We start from the raw sequence: 20,404 nt of genomic DNA, 5'->3' as shown, positions 1-20,404 counted from the left end.
TTGATTGGGGTACCCTGTTGGAGAGGGGAATCGCTGTTGGACTCTACCTGATTTGTGAACTGATTCATTTGCTTTTGTTTTGTGTTCATTTGCTTTTTTTGTTTGTTTGTTTGTATTTGCAGTATGCAGCCCTCTCACTGTTGTGGCCTCTCCCGTTGCAGAGCACAGGCTCCGGACACACAGGCTCAGTGGCCATGGCTCACGGGCCCAGCCGCTCCACGGCATGTGAGATCTTCCTGGACTGGGGCACGAACCCACGTCCCCTGCATCGGCAGGCGTACTCTCAACCACTGTGCCACCAGGGAAGCCCATCATGTCCTTTCTTTACTGGAGCAGAAAGGGGGCTATTGGCTGACTTCGGAGAGAATGGGAAAGTCAAAGCCATTCTCCTCGACAATCCCAACGTGAGACTTCAGGTCACTTCAGCCCTAAATCCAGCCACATTTCTCCCAATTGATGTTGCACAATCCCCAGAGCACGACTGCCTACACGTCATCAAGCTAGTGTATTCTAACAGACCTTGGCTGATCCAGATATGGAATTGTTCACCGATGGAAGCAGCTTCATGGACCAAAGTAGGTGATGCACTAGGTATGTGATGGTAAACCTTGAAAGGATTGTTGAAGCAAAAGCCGTTCCCCCAGGGAGCTCAGCTCAGAAGGTAGAAATCATTGCTCTGACAACAGCCCTGCTCCTCGCTAAAGGGAAGCGAGTAAATATATACACAGACTCTCACTATGCATTCTCTGTGGTGCATGCTCATGGGGCAAACTGGAAAGAAAGGGGGCTTCTCATTTCAAACAATAAAGACATAAAACATGCTTCTGATATCCTGTCACTATTAGAAGCAGTCCATAAGCCCTCACAAGTGGTTGTAATGCACTGCCCAGGCCACCAGAAGGGTGAGACTCATATAATAAAGGGCAGTCAGTTAGCTGACCAAGCTGCAAAGAAAGCAGCAAAGGAATGGGGTTAACAATCCATGATATGGTCACTTCTCCCACAGATCGACTTGTCAAAATACCAGCCAGTGTATTCAGGAAAGGAGAAGGAGAGAGCCAAAGAATGGGGTTTCACTCTTGATCACACCTCACTTGGCTAGAACTGTAAAGTACAAGGAATTGTTTTGATTCCTGAGGGCCTCTTGGACACTGTGCTGCAGCACATTCATAATAGTACCCATTTTGGGAGAGATGCCACCTTACAACAGATTTAAAGATATATAATGGGGCCTAACCTACAAAGGGCCATCCAGCAAGTCACTCAAAATTGCATGATTTATGCTAAAAATAACACAGAAACTGCTGTCACACTTCCCCAGATGGGGACTCAGCACAGAGGAACCTACCCCACCGAGGACTGGCAAATAGACTTTACTCAAATGCCTTGAGCCACAGGAAATTTCAGGTACCTGCTAGTATTTATGGACACTTTTTCAGGATGGGTGGAGGCATATCGCCCCAGGACAGAAAAAGCCTCCAAAGTGGTTAGAGTCCTCCTTAAGGACATTATCCCCTGATCTGGAGTGCCTAACTCCCTTCAAAGTGATAATGGGCCTGCTTTTGTCTCTAGCATAACCCAACAAGTGTCTAAAGCACTGCAAATGAATTGGAAGCTACATTCATCCTGGAGACTAAAATCAACAGGAAAAACCGAGAAAATGAATTATACATTAAAAAGGAGCATTGCTAAAATATGTCAAGAGACTAATTTAACTTGGGATAAGGCCTTGCCAGTTGCCCTGCAGAGTGGCTCCCAGAAGCAGGCTTAAATTAAGCCCCTTTGCAATATTGTACGGTAGGCCATTCCAGGTGTCTGCCCGGGTGGGAGAATCTATAAATGCTCTGAAAGATCTAGCAGTTGCCAATTATGTTAAAGCTCTGGGCACTATACTAACCTCTGTTCATGAGTTTGTTGCCAGCAGGTGTGCCCATACAACTGAGGTAATGTTACATCCTTTCCAGCCCAGAAACTGAGTCCTCCTTAAAACCTGGAGGAAACAAGGGACTGAGCGCCAGCTGACCGCAAGGTGGACAGGACCACATGTGATATTACTTACCACACACTCATCTGTCAAGTTAGCTGGAGTAAAGCCATGGATTCATCACACTCGGGTTAAAGCAGCACCACTGTCATCAGAAAATGACCCAACTCCTGAGAGGCCTAGAGAGCAATGGGTTTATGAACCCTTAGAAGACTTAAGGTTGCTCTTCAAGAAGAATAAGTATTGAGGTTAAAATTTCATTGTAGAAGGAACTTCATCAGGTTCAAATAGTTGTAGATAAAAAGAATTGTATGAGGGCTTCCCTGGTGGCGCAGTGGTTGAGAGTCTGCCTGCCGATGCAGGAGACACGGGTTCGTGCCCCAGTCCGGGAAGATCCCACATGCCGCAGAGCGGCTAGGCCCGTGAGCCATGGCCACTGGGCCTGCACGTCCGGAGCCTGTGCTCCGCAACGGGAGAGGCCACAACAGTGAGAGGCCCGCGTACCGCAAAAAAAAAAAAAAAGAATTGTATGGCTTACTAACATTTTTAAGGAATATTCTTGACCCAAAGCTGATCAGCTCCAATTTCACAATCACCCCCTCATCTCCCCTGTTCAGTGGGAAGTAGCCAGAAAAACCGTTACCCCTTTCCCCACAAGATTGTGGAATGAACATTGACAGTGGGGAATTGTAATAGTGGTGGGGCAGGCGTGAGCTATAGCAGCCCCGCTCAGCCATTTGTTGGTGCTGCAGTGGGCCCCTCCCCCAGATGAGCAACTGTCAATGAGCGACCCGTCAGTGGTCCTGCTCAGTCATTGGTCAGCACTACAGTGGACTCCTCCCCCTCCCCCTCTTCTGTATAAAAGGAGCCTCCAGAAGGAACCAACCCAGCCAGCACCTTGGCTTCAGACTTCTAGCCTCCAGAACTAGGAGACATAAATCTCTGTTGTTTTAAGCCATTCAGTTTATGGTACTTTGATATGGCAAACCTAGGGTTCCCTATAATGCTCTACACCTATATATTCCATTACCCATTAGATATCACCACTTGGGGATCTAATAGGTATCTTGACCTAACATGTCCAAACCTTAGCTCTTACTGTCTCCATTTCCTACCCCCTCCAAACTATCCCTTCCAACAGATTTTCCTATCTCAGTAAATGGTAGCTCTCAGGAGCACAAATCAAAATTCTTCAAAATCTTCAACATCATCGACCACTCCCTCTCCCTCCCTCGTGCATGTTTCCATGTGTGCATACACAAATGCAGACATGGACACAGATACATTGACAGTTCTTCAAAATATATTTATAATTTGAGCATTTCTCACCACTTCCACTGTTACCACTTTGGACTAAGCTACCATCATCTCTTACTTAGAGTACTGTAATAGCTTCCTAACGTGCCTTGCCTCTATACTTGTCCCCTACAATGCATTCTTAGCATACCAGCCAAAATGAGTCTATTATAATAAAAGTCAGATTCAGTCTTTCTTTTGCTTAAGGCTCCCCAATAGTTTCCCATCTCTCAATGAGTAAAAGGCAAATTTCCCCAAAGAGTCTCCAAAGGTCCATGCAATCTGATTGCTCTACTACTCTACTACCTTTCTTGTTAGAGCTTCTTATTTTTCACCTCTCTCTCTCTCTCTCTCTCTCTCTCTCTCTCTCTCTCTCTCTCTCTCTGCCCCCATTTGGTTTCAGTATGTCTCCCAAATGAGGCAATTTCCCACTTTCCTACCTCACCCACTCCCTTGTACCTAAGCCTAGGAAGCACCATCTGGTTAGCCACAGCTCAATATACAATCCATATTGTGTGTGTATTCACATTCTAGCTTGTTTATGTGAACATGAAAAATACAAGTAGGCTTAGTTTTAATTTAGCAAAGAATTATCATACAAAATTGTAGAATTTCTTCATTATAACATTGGGGTTGCTTTTTTTCTCTCTGCTGCTTTTTCAATCCTTTTATTTCTTTCTTTGTTCCCCACCCCCTCCCCTTCTCTCCTCCTTCTCCCCCTCTCTCCTATCTGTGTACATTTCAACTGCTTTCTTTCCCTGTCCTTCTGTTCACTCTTTTTCTCAGCTGAGGAGGCACTGAAGATTTATTTTTAACAATAGTTGGACTTTGATTAGCTTGGGGAATTTCCTCCCCTTCCGCATATTAGTCTCACACCCCTGAATTCCTTCCTGTCTATTAATCCTATATCTGATCATGTAAAATAGTTAATATTTATGAATAATATTTATTATATATTTTATATAAGTTATATTCTGTAGATATGAAAGGAAAGCAAGTGGACTTTTCAAAAGCTTATCAAATTAGCCATTGTTTTAAATAACTGAATATATTTTCTTAAGCCTCTCCTTTTCTATCCTTCTTTCCTTCGATTTCTATCTTGTTGTTTCCCTTCCAAAGAAGCAAAGAGAGTGATTTAAGATCAGCAAGGTGGTGGAATAGGACAGCCCCGGCTCTAGTACCCTGTCACAAAAATATGGTTTAGCAGCTACCCAAGGAAGAGAACACCTTTGTGAAAACCCCAGATCTAAGAAGTAAAACTGAAGCAGCACCCATCCAGGGCATGAAAACCAAGAAAAGTGATATTAGAAGGATAACAGAAGTGGTATCAATTTGTCGCCTTCTTCCCTCCCCCAGGCCAGCTCAGTGCAGCACCTAGAGGGTACCTCTGAGTCTATGGTTTCTCCAGTGGGGAAATGAGAACCCAAGGCAGATATCCAGGTTTCCTGGGCATTCCCCTGGAGGCCCACTTCTGGTTTACCTCATGGGGAATGCTCTGGGAATTGGCAGGGCCAGATAATTTGGGGTCAGCTAGCACAAAGGAATATGGCATAACTTATAGCCAACATTGTGTGAATCTTGGAGGTGGTATCAGGTCCCCTGCCAGCATCATCGCCTGACCAAAAATACAGTCAGCAGTCTAAATTCAACTGCAAGGGAACCCAACCTCTGAGAGCAGCCCACAGCTCTGGCATACAGAGGAGTAGATACAAAAGCCCTACCCAACAGCGGAGCTCAAGCCAACTGCAGAACTCCAGCAGAGCCCTCTTCCAGTGGCAGTGAGCTATGCAATAGGGCCACGTCCCTTGGTGGCTGTTGCCTCACTGCACCAGAATGGTGACCTCAGGGGTCAACTGCTGCTCTGGCTAAGCAGTCATGGGGTTTTGGCGCCCCCCCACCCACAGAATGGCATCTGCACGTGGGTCAAAACGCACCCACCACGCTGCTCTTATTTTCTGATTTGTCTTCAGTTACCTATGTTCCAAGTCTAAACAAATAATATACACAATGACAGTAATGAGAGTTTTTCTAACAAATGGTCAAATTTCTAGGAAAGATGCAAAAATAAGATCAGGCTCCTCTTAGAAAATTAATGTAAATATTGCAAATAAGAGAAAATGGAGTCAGTGCTGAAGTAGGGAACAGTGTGAAGAACTAGCCACCAACTTAGAGAAATTTCATTCATTTATTTAACACTCGTTTGAATCTGGAGCAAAGAGCAGGAGCCCTCTGCTTAGAACTACTTCATGCTGAGTACTGACAGCTTTCAGAGTGAAAACCACTCATACAAAACAGAACACCCACAGATTGTGGGTTTTTCTCTGGCCCAACTTCCCATTAATATGTTGGACCCCACATAGAGGAGCATATCAGAATTCTGAAAGGAATGCCCATAATTTATAGTCACATGAAAACAATATACATTTATGTAAGGTAATATTTATATGGTTTCTAAACCAAAGGGTATCAAATAATATACAGCAAAAAGTCTACCTCCTTCAAACCATTTCATTTCTCCTTCCTTTAACTACAATTAACAGCTTCTTGTGTATATTCTAGAAATACTATTCCTATACTAATATATATCCTTATAGTCTTTGGTGGTTTTGTATTTGCTATTTTCACTCAACAGTATATCCTGCAGATATTCCCATTGAACTTCCTCATTCCTTCTTACACCTGCATAGTTTACTGATGTACACTGTATCGTGTTTTCAAAACTAATTTGCTATTATAATCTAATATCTGCAATAACCCTATTTTCAAATAAGGTCACATTCTGAGGCACTGGGGGGCAGGATTTCAACATATCTTTTGGGGAGACATAATTCAATCCATAACATCTGCATTGCCAAGAGTGAAGGGAAACTGGCATGCTCATACACTGATAATGATAGTGTGAATTGTTTCACCTTTTAGAATGGCAATTTGTCAATATGTATTTAAAAATTTTTAAATGTGTCTACTTTCTGAAATAGCAATCTCAATATTTTGTTTTTATCCTAGGCAGGTAATTACATAGGAACAAAATGCTATATGGAAAAAGAAGGTCTTTGCAGTGTTCTTTATAGCATTAAAACAGAAAATAATCATAATCATAGGTAATCATAGGTAATTGGTTAAATGGATGATGATCCAGTAAGATGAAGATATTATTGAGTTTCACAATGAAATGCTATGCTTCCCACTGATAGCAACACTTATCATTGTCAAGAAGGCTAGCTGTGGCCTCAGATGATGGCCTTTTAAATTTCTTTTTAAATTTAGAGTAAAACTAAAACAGGTAATAATTAATATATGCCCATTCTAGTTGTTAAAATTACTAACTACTTAGAACTAACAACAAAAAACAAATGTTGGTGAGGATGTGTGGAAATGGAAACCCTCATGTACTCTTGGTGGGAATGTATACTGGTGCAACTACTATGGAAAACAGTATGGAGTTTCCTCAAAAATTTAAAAATGGGGGACTTCCTTGGTGGTCCAGTGGCTAAGACTCCAAGCTCCCAATTCAGGGGGCCCGGTTTCAATCCCTGGTCAGGGAACTAAATCCCACATGTCACAACTAAGAGTTCGCATGCTGCAACTAAAAGATCCTGCATGCCACAACTAAGACCCAGTGCAGCCAAATAAATAAATATTTTTTTAAAAATTAAAAATGGAATTACTATATGATCCAGCAATTCCACTTATGGGTATTTATCTGAAGAAAATGAGAACACTAGCTTAAAAAGATATATACACCTCCATCTTCACTGCAGCATTATTTACAATAGCCAAGACATGGAAACAACCAAAGTGTCTCTCCACGGATGAATGGATAAAGAAGATGCGGTATATATAGATACAATGGAATATTATTCAACCATAAAAACAAATAAATTTTTGCCATTTGCAACAACATGGATGGACCTTGAGGACATTATGCTAAGTGAAATAAGTCAGACAGAGCAAGACAAATATTGTATCTCACTTATATGTGGAATCCAAAACACAAAACAAAATGAACAAAAAACCAAGCTCATAGATACAAAGAATAGATTAGTGGTTGCCAGAAGCCAAGGGTAGGTGTTAGGTGAAATGGGTGAAAGGAATCAGAAGGTACAAACTTCCAGTTATAAAGTAAATAAGTCCTTGGGGTGTTATGTACAGCATGGTGACTATAGTTAAAATACTATACTGCACATTTGAAAGCTGTTGAGAGTAGATCTTAAAAGTTTTCATCACAAGAAAAAAATTCTATAACTATGTATAGTGATGGATGTTAACTAGACTTCCTGTGATCATTTCACAATACATACAAATATTGAATCATAATGTTGTACACTTGAAACTAATGTCAATTATATCTGAATAAAAATATATCACTGGGCTTCCCTGGTGGCGCAGTGGTTGCGAATCTGCCTGCTAATGCAGGGGACACGGGTTCGAGCCCTGGTCTGGGAGGATCCCACATGCCACAGAGCAACTAGGCCCGTGAGCCACAACTACTGAGCCTGCGCGTCTGGAGCCTGTGCTCCGCAACAAGAGAGGCCGCGATAGTGAGAGGCCCGCGCACCGTGATGAAGAGTGGCCCCTGCTTGCCGCAACTAGAGAAAGCTCTCGCACAGAAACGAAGACCCAACATAGCAAAAATAAATTAATTAATTAATAATAAAAATATATCACTAGCTTGTGTGTACATTTTATTTGGATCCTGTACACTTAGTGACAAGAAAACATGCTTACAATATAAAATTACATAAAAAACAGCTTATAAAACAGTATCAATATTATGGTCCCATTTATATAAAAATATATTTATATTAAAAGTGAAAAGAGAACCTTCTTAAAGGTTACACACCAAAATGTATAATAATCAGTTAATGCATGAAATTCTTCTAAAAAGCTTTTTTCTAGATGGTGGAATTAAAGAATATTTTAATTTACATGTTTTGTTCCTCTGATATTTCTAATTTTTCTATCATGAACGTGTGATAAAGACTAAACAAACAGTGGTTTAACCAAATGAAATGGGGCTGCTTGAATGGCTAATGATGGGTCTCAAAAGTTGATACCAGGTGAGCAGTGCCAAGGAGGGATGGGGAAGTCAGGAGAGTGAACAGATGCTATAGCCCCAGGAATTCTCTCCCTTCAGTGGAGTGGACCTCCAGGGCCCCTGGGTTACCCTTGGTCTCTAGGGGTCTGCCTTGCTGTGCTGGGATGGACAGAGCCTTCATCAGGAGCCTGGGTACTCTTTGCCCACAGGTTGGGGTGGGAGGGAGGGGAGGGTCTGATCTCAGATGGGAGGTCGTTTGCAGCAGCAGCAGCACCCCACAGCAGGAGGTGGCTTCTGCTCAAAAATGCAAGGGTCACAGTAGGACAGTAAAAATACACTTTGTACATGCAGGCACTAAAGGTCCTCCTCCCTCTACCTGCTTGGGGAGAGCAGAACTGGCCAGGTGGGTACTTTCCCCTCACCCCCACAGATCAGCTGACCTTCTCCAAGAGATCATGTTCTCACAAACCTCTGGCCTTTTGAACCTCCGTATTGCCATTCTCAAGAATAGCCTTTCCCCACACCAAGTTCCAAATCTCTAAATCCTGTTGTCCTTTAAACCCATTTCAAACGCTGCTTTTTTTTTAGGCTCCCGCCCCTGGTCCTAGGATGGAGGGAGAACAGACCACAGACATACTGTAACACTATGAGAGGGAACAGCAGTGTCCAGCTAATGAAAAAAAGGACAAGAGTACACTACTTCATTTATAATTGTGGATTCAGAGATCTTCCATGGAGACAAGTGTTGAAAGTTCCCACCCTTTCATGGCAAAAAATATTGTAAGATATGTGGGCCCCTAAGATATACTCCATTTTGTCAAATACCCTAAAGTTAGTTGGGATTCAGGGTGCATCCTCCTCAGGCCCCTACAACTGGTCAGTTTCCAAATAGATAGGACTTAAGGCTACAGAACAAGCCTCTAAGTTCCATTTATCAATATCCAAGGAAGAGCCATTGAGAGGACCTGGCAATGTTTGCCAGACACACTTGTTTCTGAAATGGGTGATTCACTTAAGAAAATAATTCCATGGCTCATTCCTGGACTTCCTGACTGTGTTCTGGCCTCTCCTGGGGTTATTACCTTGCCACCTCTGTATTGGCGGAGTTAAGCAAATATTTTCATGAAAACTTTAGGATCAAAGTTTAGCTCTCCCACTATCATGGCTTCCCTCTGCTGTCTCTTCTACCACAGTCCAGCCCTAATGACCTTGACCTAACTCACGAAGAGACAGCAGGGCATCATGGTTAAAAGCATGATCTTGGAAGCCAATCTGCCTGGGTTCAGATCTTGGCTCTGACATTACATAACTGTGACATGGAACAAATTACTAAACATCTGTATGCCTCAGTTTTCTTAAGATAATAGTACCTACCTCACAAGACTGTTTTGTTAACATAAGTTATTATAAGCACTTAAAACAGTGACTGGTATGTGGTACAGGTTACAAAAATGCTTGCTAAATAAAATAAATAAATACCTGTACTAGACCGGATTATTTCTGTCCCAACAACATGGCCCAGCAGGTCATATTGATTCAGTCGAGAGCCATCCTGTGCCACTTCCACAGATTTGTTCTTCCCAAGAGTCCAAGAGTAAACTACTTCGGCTGTTGTATAGGCATCTAAGGCAGAAAAAAAGTTAAGAGGAGAAGTGAAGGGAAAGGAAAATGATTATCTTTGATACTAAACTTGCATGAGATTGAAATACAACTTCCATCCAAAAAGAGTTTTAGGTATGTGGTATATCTTCAACTGAAGTACATTTATCCATGCATGTATTAAGTACTTGTTGAACAATTACTAACAGTTTATGCTGGACACACAGAAATAAACCCAAAGTGGTCTCTTGCTTCAATGACTCATAGTCTTCTGGACTGCCAAAAATTGTTAAGCTTTTCCTTCTCTTGGAGGATAGAGAGTAGGGGCAAGGGGAGGAATGGTTAAAATATTACCTAATGCAGATGTCACAAATTCAAATGCTCACAGGAGCTAGAGAAGTATCTTAAATGACCAAATCAGACTAGTTGTAGGAAGAATAAACTGCTAGAAATGTAATAAAATTTTCTTTAATTAATTATGGGGTGAACATATGAAATAATGTAAAATATACTGGGGATATTTTAAATTAAAAATGAAAAATTACAAATTAAAAAAGCAATAACTAATGATTACAATTTTATTTTGAAATGTATTACTACTTTAATTTTGCAAACCAGAAACCTGCCACCATTTCTTCTGCATCGGGGTGTTAATGTCAGGTCTTGTATTTGGAATTCCAATGTCGAGTACAGAATTTAGTACAGATTAATTTTAACAGGGGTGTGGGTAAGGAAATGGTGAGGGAATGAGAAGTGAGGTTATTTAGTTTTAGTCAGTATCTTAAAAGAATAGAGTTGCTTTCTTTCCAGACACAGATTAACTCTTTGCACAGTGGGTTTTACATTTGGGGTGAGCACTTTGCCCTAACTCAGATATCTAGGCTCATAATAAAGGGAAGCTGACAACCATACTGCTCACCCTCTTCATTCATTTTTGAGCTGTTTATTGTTCAAGTCATTGGGAGGTCTCCAGCTCATGGTGGCAGCTATTATGTCCATAATATGCTCTACTTAAACCTTTTACCACAAAGCAAGTAATTGCTAGTCAATCTACCAATGAACGAACATAAATTCTGTATCCCTACAAAACGTTGCAATGCTGGATATGTATTTCATAAAAGTCTGACATTAACACTTACATATATTAATTGTGATCTGCTTATGTTACATTTTTTAGGACTTTTTTCAATATATTCAAGTAAACCATTTTCTGATTTGCTTATAATGGACAACATGCCCAAAAGTTCTTCATTCACATCAAAATTCTCATTGAAATTATGAGAAAATACACATAACTATCATAAGTGACAAAAGAAAATGCCACAGGAAATCTAACTTTTAAACATAATATGCCCTGTATATGGTCTCAGTCATTTCTTCAACTCACTGACAAAAATACTTCTGGTTCAATGTATAATTTCTACTGTAATTAAAGACATTTTTATAAATCGTGTGTCTATAAAATATTTTGATGCCTGTGAAGGTTTATTGCTTAATTAATGCATAACTGCTTTTCCCAGCAGCGACACTTAATGTATATATTCAAATACAAAACCTGTTGAACTTTCAGTCTGTTTAATAAAATTAAGATTTTCATTGTACATCTTTTTTAATATATAAATTATGGTTCTTATAATGGATTGCATAATGTTGATATCTGAAGTTTTATTTGTCAACAAAAGCATACTGTGTATGCATAGAAACAGTGTATAAATGGTCTTCATTTTTATTAGGAAATGGAAACTTGCCATCTTTTTTGATATAGTCCTTTCAGTCTATCTTTTATTTATTTATTTTAAATTGTTATAGCTATGGGTACAAGAACTATGTCACTTTCCTCTTAATTCAACTAGGAGCTCTTAAATCTATCAATTAAGTGAGTTGATTAATGACAACTGACATTAGACCCTGTTTTCAGGGAGAGAGCAGAAAGTGCCCATATACAAGGGACAGCCACTACTCAGCCACAGCTGTTTGTGGCCATGTGGGGATTTGAGTCCAATGTTGTCCAATCTTCTGATTTCATAAAATAATAAACAAATCTGGAATTTTGTATGACATCTCCCAAATTTCAAATCTTGGAGGATAATTTTGAAGGTTATTAACACTGTATAGATCAAATAAATGACATCTGCAAATCACCAACTTGTAACCTCTTGTCTAGAGATTTTCCCCTATGGATGGCTGTGATCTTTTGTGATTCAGTTTTGGAAACAAAGGATCCTCTGCTGCCTATGGGGTATCTAGGGCTCCCAACTAGAATTGAGATCTTTAAACTACTATCACCAAGAAGAAAGGGATATCATCTCCTCAGGACTCTTCTCACACACTTACCTAAAACTTATACTAAGACTATTAAGTGAGGACTATCACAAGGCTATTAATAAAATGTGATTTCACAAGGTCCTTGTCCTCTCATTTTCCCCAGTGCCTTCCATCCTTAATATGTATGTTTGGGTTCTACTATTCCTAAACATATAATTACCTGTATATGTCTTCTTTTGTTTTTATTTTATTATTATTATTTATTATTTTTTTATACAGCAGGTTCTTATTAGTCATCAATTTTACACACATCAGTGTATACATGTCAATCCCAATCGTCCAATTCATCACACCACCATCCCCACCCCCCAGCAGCTTTCACCCCATGGTGTCCATATGTTTGTTCTCTACATCTGTGTCTCAATTTCTGCCCTGCAAACTGGTTCATCTGTACCACAGTTCTAGGTTCCACATACATGCGTTAATATACAATATTTGTTTTTCTCTTTCTGACTTACTTCAGTCTGTAGGACAGTCTCTAGATCCATCCACGTCTCAACAAATGACCCAATTTTGTTCCTTTTAATGGCTGAGTAATACTCCATTGTATATATGTACCATATCTTCTTTATCCATTCGTCTGTTGATGGGCATTTAGGTTACTTCCATGACCTGGCTATTGTAAATAGTGTTGCAATGAACATTGGGGTGCATGTGTCTTTTGGAATTATGGTTTTCTCTGGGTATATGCCCAGTAGTGGGATGGCTGGGTCATATGGTAGTTCTATTTTTGGTTTTTTAGGAACCTCCATACTGTTCTCCATAGTGGCTGTATCAATTTACATCCCCACCAACAGTGCAAGAGGATTCCCTTTTCTCCACACCCTCTCCAGCATTTGTTGTTTGTAGATTTTCTGATGATGCCCATTCTAACTGATGTAAGGTGATACCTCATTGTAGTTTTGATTTGCATTTCTCTAATAATTAGTGATGTTGAGCAGCTTTTCATGTGCTTCTTGGCCATCTGTGTGTCTTCTTAGGAGAAATGTCTATTTAGGTCTTCTGCCCATTTTTGGATTGGGCTGTTTGTTTCCTTAATATTGAGCTGCAGGAGCTGTTTATATATTTTGGAGACTAATCCTTTGTCAGTTGCTTCATTTACAAATATTTTCTCCCATTCTGAGGGTTGTCTTTTCGTCTTATTTATGGTTTCCTTTGCTGTGCAAAAACATGTAAGTTTCATTAGGTCCCATTTGTTTATTTTTATTTCCATTACCCTAGGAGGTGGATCAAAAGAGATCTTGTGATTTATGTCAAAGAGTGTTCTTCCTATGTTTTCCTCTACGAGCTTTATAGTGTTCAGTCTTACATTTAAGTCTCTAATCCATTTTGAGTTTACTTTTGTGTATGGTGTTAGGGAGTGTTCTAATTTCATTCTTTTACATGTAGCTGTTCAGTTTTCCTAGCACAACTTATTGAAGAGACTGTCTTTTCTCCATTGTATATCCTTGCCTCATTTGACATAGATTAATTGACCATAAGTGCGTGGATTTACCTCTGGGCTTTCTATCTTGTCCCATTGATCTATGTTTCTGTTTTTGTGCCATTACCATACTGTCTTGATTACTGTAGCTTTGTAGTATAGTCTGAAGTCAGGGAGTCTGATTCCTCCAGCTCCGATTTTTCCCCTCAAGACTGCTTTGGCTATTTGGCATCTTTTGTGTCTCCATATAAATTTTAAGACATTTTCTTCTAGTTCCATAAAAAATGTCATTGGCAATTTGATAGGGATTGCATTGAATCTGTAGATTGCTTTGGGTAGTATACTCATTTCCACAATAATGATTCTTCCAATCCAAGAACATGGTATATCTCTCCATCTGTTGGTATCATCTTTAATTTCTTTCATCACTGTCTTATAGTTTTCTGCATACAGGGCTTTTGTCTCCCTAGGTAGGTTTATTCCTAGGTATTTTATTCTTTTTGTTGTAATGGTAAATGGGAGTGTTTCCTTAATTTCTCTTTCAGATTTTTCATCATTAGTGTATAGGAATGCAAGAGAGTTCTGTGCATTAATTTTGTATCCTGCAACTTACCAAATTCATTGATTAGCTCTAGTAGTTTTCTGGTGGCATTTTTAGGATTCTCTATGTATAGTATCATGTCATCTGCAAACAGTGACAGTTTTACTTCTTCTTTTCCAATTTGGATTCTTTTATTTCTTTTTCTTCTCTGATTGCCATGGCTAGGACTTCCAAAACTATGTTGAATAATAGTGGTGAGAGTGGACATCCTTGTCTTGTTTCTGATCTTAGAGGAAATGCTTTCAGTTTTTCACCACTGAGAATGATGTTTGCTGTGGGTTTGTCATATATGGCCTTTATTATGTTGAGGTAGGTTCCCTCTATGCCCACTTTCAGGAGGGTTTTTATCTTAAACGGGTGTTGAATTTATTCAAAAGATTTTTCTGCATCTATTGAGATGATCATATGGCTTTTATTCTTCTATTTGTTAATATGGTGTATCACATTGATTGATTTGCATATATTGAAGAACCCTTACATCCTGGGATAAACCCCACTTGATCATGGTGTATGATCCTTTTAATGTGTTGTTGGATTCTGTTTGCTAGTATTTTGTTGAGGATTTTTGCATCTATATTCATCAGTTATATTGGCCTGTAATTTTCTTTTTTTGTAGTATCTTTGTCTGGTATTGGTATCAGGGTGATGGTGGCCTCATAGAATGAGTTTGGGAGTGCTCCTTCCTCTGCAATTTTTTGGAAGAGTTTGAGAAGGATGGGTGTTAGCTCTTCTCTCAGTGTTTGATAGAATTCACCTGTGAAGCCATCTGGTCCTGGACTTTTGCTTGTTGGAAGATTTTTAATCACAGTTTCAATTTCATTACATGTGATTGGTCTGTTCATATTTTCTATTTCTTCCTCGTTCAGTCTTGGAAGGTTATACCTTTCTAAGAATTTTTTCCATTTCTTCCAGGTTGTCCATTTTATTGGCATAGAGTGGCTTGTAGTAGTCCCTTAGGATGCTTTGTATTTCTGCAGTGTCTGTTGTAACTTCTCCTTTTTCATTTCTAACTCTATTCATTTGAGTCTTCTCCGTTTTTTTCTTGATGAGTCTGGCTAATGGTTTATCAATTTTGTTTATCTTCTCAAAGAACCAGCTTTTAGTTTTATTGATCTTTGCTATTGTTTTCTTTGTTTGTATTTCATTTATTTCTGTTCTGATCTTTATGATTTCTTTCCTTCTGCTAATTTTGGGTTTTGTTTGTTCTTCTTTCTCTAGTTCCTTTAGGTGTAAGGTTAGATTGTTTATTTGAGATTTTTCTTGTTTCTTGAGATAGGCTTGTATTGCTATAAACTTCCATTTTGGATCATCATGTTTTCATTGTCATTTGTCTCTAGGTATTTTTTGACTTCCTCTTTGAGTTCTTCAGTGATCTCTTGGTTATTTAGTAATGTATTGTTTAGCCTCCATGTGTTTGTGTTTTTTACGTTTTTTTCCCTGTACTTCATTTCTAATCTCCTAGTGTTGTGGTCAGAAAAGATGCTTGATATGATTTCAATTTTCTTAAATTTACTGAGGCTTGATTTGTGACCCAAGATGTGATCTATCCTGGAGAATGTTCCATGCACACTTGAGAAGAAGGTGTAATCTGCTGTTTTTAGATGGAATGTCCTATAAATATCAATTAAATCTATCGGGTCTATTGTGTCATTTAAAGCTTCTCTTTCTTTATTTATTTTCATTTTGGATGATCTGTCCATTGGTGTAAGTGAGGTGTTAAAGTCCCCCACTATTATTTTGTTACTGTTGATTTCCTCTTTTACAGCTGTTAGCAGTTGCCTTATATATTGTGGTGCTCATATGTTGGGTACATATATATTTATAATTGTTATATCTTCTTCTTGGATTGATCTCTTGATCATTATGTAGTGGCCTTCCTTGTCTCTTGTAACATTCTTTATTTTAAAGTCTATTTTATCTGATATGAGTATTGCAACTCCAGCTGTCTTTTGATTTCCATTTGCATGGAATATCTTTTTCCATCCCCTCACTTTCAGTCTGTATGTGTCCCTAGGTCTGAAGTGGCTCTCTTGTAGACAGCATATATATGGGTCATGGTTTTGTTTCCATTCAGCAAGCCTGTGTCTTTTCGTTGGAGCATTTAATCCATTCACATTTAAGGTAATTATTGATATGTATATTCCTATGACCATTTTCTTAATTTTAGGGGGTTTGTCTTTGTAGGTCCTTTTCTTCTCTTATGTTTCCCACTTAGAGACATTCCTTTAGCATTTGTTGTAGAGCTGGTTTGGTGGTGCTGAATTCTCTCAGCTTTTGCTTGTCTGTAAAGCATTTGATTTCTCCATTGAATCTGAATGAGATCCTTGCTGGCTAGAGTAATCTTGGTTGTAGTTTCTTCCCTTTCATCACTTCAAGTATATCATGCCACTCCTTTCTGGTTTGTAGAGTTTCTGTTGAGAAATCAGCTGTTAACCTTATGTGAGTTCCCTTGTTGTTATTTGTCGTTTTTCCCTGGCTGCTTTCAGTAATTTTTATTTTTCCCAGTTTGATTACTATGTGCCTCAGCATGTTTCTCCTTGGGTTTATCCTGTATGGGACTCGCTGCATTTCCTGGACTTGGGTGGCTATTTCCTTTCCCATGTTAGGGAAGTTTTAGAATATAATCTCTTCAAATATTTTCTCAGGTCCTTTTTATCTCTCTTCTCCTTCTGGGACCCCTATAATGAAAATGTTGTTATGTTTAATGTTGTCCCAGAGGTCTCTTAAGCTGTCTTCATTTCTTTTCATTCTTTTTTGTTTATTCTGTTCCACAGCAGTGAATTCCACCATTCTGTCTTCCAGGTCACTTATCTGTTTTTCTGCCTCAGTTATTCTGCTATTGATTCTTTCTAGTGTAGTTTTCATTTCAGTTATTGTATTGTTCATCTCTATTTGTTTGTTCTTTAATTCTTCTAGGTCTTTGTTAAACATTTCTTGCATCTTCTCGATCTTTTCCTCCATTCTTTTTCCGAGGTCCTGGATCATCTTCACTATCATTATTCTGAATTATTTTTCTGGAAGGTTGCTTATATCCACTTCATTTAGTTGTTTTTCTGGGGTTTTATCTTATTCCTTCATCTGGTAGATAGCCCTCTGCCTTTTCATCTTGTCTATCTTTCTGTGAATGTGGTTTTTGTTCCACAGGCTGCAGGACTGTAGTTCTTCTTGTTTTTGTATATGTCTTCTTATCTTTGCCATTCAAGTGGTTGTAACTCCCTATGGTTAAAGGACAAAGCAGTGTTCTGCCCAATATACCCAAGAGTTTGACAATGGAAAGTAGAATAGTTCTGTTCTGGGAAGGGGTAGGTTATGGAAGATATTATCCACCCCCAAGAAAGAAAAGGAATTTCTTGCTGAATCTCTTAACTTAAACTGAGTACCTTGAGCATACAATCCTGAATATTAGCCCTAAAAATCCTAGCATGTTATAGTACAGATTTGACAATAAATTGTGCAGCTACCAGTTCCTTAGAAACTTCACTGGGCTTAGAGTGCCAACTTGTTTTATGCAAAAAGCAATGGTTTCATTTCTTTGACAAAAATCAAAAGGAGGAAAAAATATTTTCTTCTCATTTGTTGGAGGTCAAATCAGGAAAGGCAAAAACTACTAAAGGAAGAGAAGGAAGAGGGAGAAATATATTCAAAAAACAAATTGAAAACTACTTGATTGTCTATTCACAGCCTGACCCCATATTTGTAAAAAAGGTTAATAAGGCACAGTGAGCACCACCAGTATGCCCACAATCTATTGATGGAGACAGACATTGCACAATAGTTATAGCACAAGCCTAAACATTAGATGTATGCACACTAATGAAACAAAAACAAGTGTTAAGTGAAACCAGAAGGAGGCTCTATTGATTCTGCTTAGAGTGTAGTGTTAGAGAATGATTCATAAACTGGGTGATACTCAGAAGGTGAGGTCACATTTAGTAGGTGATAGAAGGACTTCCCTAACCAAAGAACAACACAGCAAAGGCAAAAATCCATATGAGAGCATGGAGTGTTAAGGGAATTAATGATATCCCTGGACTAACAGGCTAAAAGGAAGGTGAGGTTATATTATAAAATATCTTAATTGCCCACACCAAGAAATAAGGGTTTTATGGCCTTAAATGACACATTAGACCAGTTGGACTTAATAGATATTTAAAGGACATTGTGTCCAAAAACATCTGAATATACATTCTTTTCTGTGCACATGGAAGTTCTCCAGGATAGATCACATTCTGGCCACAAAGCAAGTTTCAATAAATTTAAGAAGATAGGTTTTATATCAAGCATCTTTTTTGACCACAAAATATGAAACTAGAAATCAATTATAGGAAGAAAAATGGAGAAAACACAAACATGTAGATGCTAAACATCATGCTACTAAAAAACCAATGGGCTAACGAAAAAAATCAGAGGGGAAATCAGAAAATACCTTGAAACAAATGAAATGAAAGCACAACATTCAAAAAGCTATGGGATGCAGCAAATGCAGTTCTAAGAGGGAAGTTTATGGCAATAGAAGCTTATGTCAGGAAACAAGAAAAATCTCAAATAAACAACCTAACCTACCATCTAAAGGAATTAGAAAAAGAAGAACAAAGAAAGTCCAGAGTCAGCAGAAGGAAGGAAATTATAAAGATCAGGGGGGAAAAAATGAAGTAGAGATCAAAAAAAAAAACCAACCCCACAACAATAGAAAGGATCAATGAAAACAAGAGCTGGGTTTTTGAAAAGATAAATAAAATTGACAAGGCTTTAAGCTATGCTTATTAAGAAAAAAAAAGAGAGAGGATGCAAATAAAATAAGAAATCAAAGAGGAGAAATTACAATGAATATTACAGAGATACAAAAAATCATAAGAGAATACTATGAATATATGCCAACAAATTGGACAACCTAGAAGAAATGATAAATTCCTAGAAACGTACACTCTTCCACAATGGAGTCAGAAAGAACTAGATGATTTGAACAGACTGATCACTAGTAGTGAAATTGAATTAGTAATCAAAAAACTCCCAAAAAACAAAAGTCCAGGACTAGACAGCCTCACAGAGGAATTCTACTAAGTATACAAAGAAGAATTAATACCTATCTTTCTCAAACTATTCCAGAACATTGAAGAGGAGGGAACATCCCCAAATTCATTCTATGAGGCCACTATTACCATGATGCCCAACCAAAGACAATACAAGAAAAGAAAATTACAGGCCAATATCTCTGATGAATATAGATGCACAAATCCTCAAGAAAATACTAGCAAACCAAATCCAACAATATATAAAAACAATTATATACCATGATCAAGTGGAAATTATTCTGGGATGCAATAATGGTTCAATATCCACAAATCAATCAGCATGGTATACCACATTAACAAAAGGAAAGACAAAAACCACATGATCATCTCAATAGATGCAGAAAAAGCATTTTACAAAGTTCAGCATCCATTTATAATAAAAACTCTCCAAATAGTAGGCACAGAGGGAACAGATCTCAAAATAATAAAGGCCAACTATGACAACCCCACAGCTAACATTGTGTTTTCAATGATGAAAAGCTGAAAGCTTTTCCTCTAAAATCAGGAACAAGACAAGGATGCCCACTCTTGCCATTTCTGTTTAACATAGTATTGGAAGTTCTAGCCACAGCAATCAAACAAGAAAAAAAAAAGGCATCCATAATAGAAGGAAAGAGGTAAAACAGTCACTCTTTGCAGATGACATGACACTATACATAGAAAATGCTAAAGTCTCCACCAAAAAACTATTAGAACTAATAAATTAATTCAGTAAAGTTGTAGGCTTCAAGATTAATATACAGAAATCTGTTGCTGTTCTATACACTAATAATAAACTATCAGAAAAAGGAAACAAGAAAACGATCCCATTTACAATTGTAAAGGAAGGAATAAAATAAGAAGGGATAAATTTAACCAAGGAAGCAAAGGACCTATAATCTGAAAACTGTAAGTCACTGATGAAGGAAATGGAAGATGACACAAACAAATGGAAAGATATCCCATGTTTACAGATTGGAAGAATTAAAATAGTTAAATTGTTTAATATTGTTAAAATGTCCATACTACTCAAAGCAATCCACAGATTTAATACAATCCCTATCAAAATATCCATGACATTTTTCAC

General features: G+C 38.5%; 1 protein-coding gene across 1 annotated transcript in view; it reads right to left on the bottom strand.

The window, feature by feature from the left end:
• The window catches only part of GABRA3 (gamma-aminobutyric acid type A receptor subunit alpha3), a 144,164-nt gene that overhangs the window by 24,568 nt on the left and 99,192 nt on the right, over window positions 1-20,404 (bottom strand). Inside the window, exon 6 of the mRNA XM_060086793.1 lies at window positions 9,798-9,941. Within this exon, the coding sequence (XP_059942776.1) occupies window positions 9,798-9,941 (144 nt within the window). The remainder of the gene's footprint in view (window positions 1-9,797; window positions 9,942-20,404) is intronic.

The sequence above is a fragment of the Mesoplodon densirostris genome, chromosome X, assembly GCF_025265405.1.
Source record: "Mesoplodon densirostris isolate mMesDen1 chromosome X, mMesDen1 primary haplotype, whole genome shotgun sequence".
NCBI classification, from domain to species: Eukaryota; Metazoa; Chordata; class Mammalia; order Artiodactyla; family Ziphiidae; genus Mesoplodon; species Mesoplodon densirostris.
Note: the sequence above shows the minus strand (reverse complement) of the source record. Positions and strands in the feature narration are given on the sequence as shown.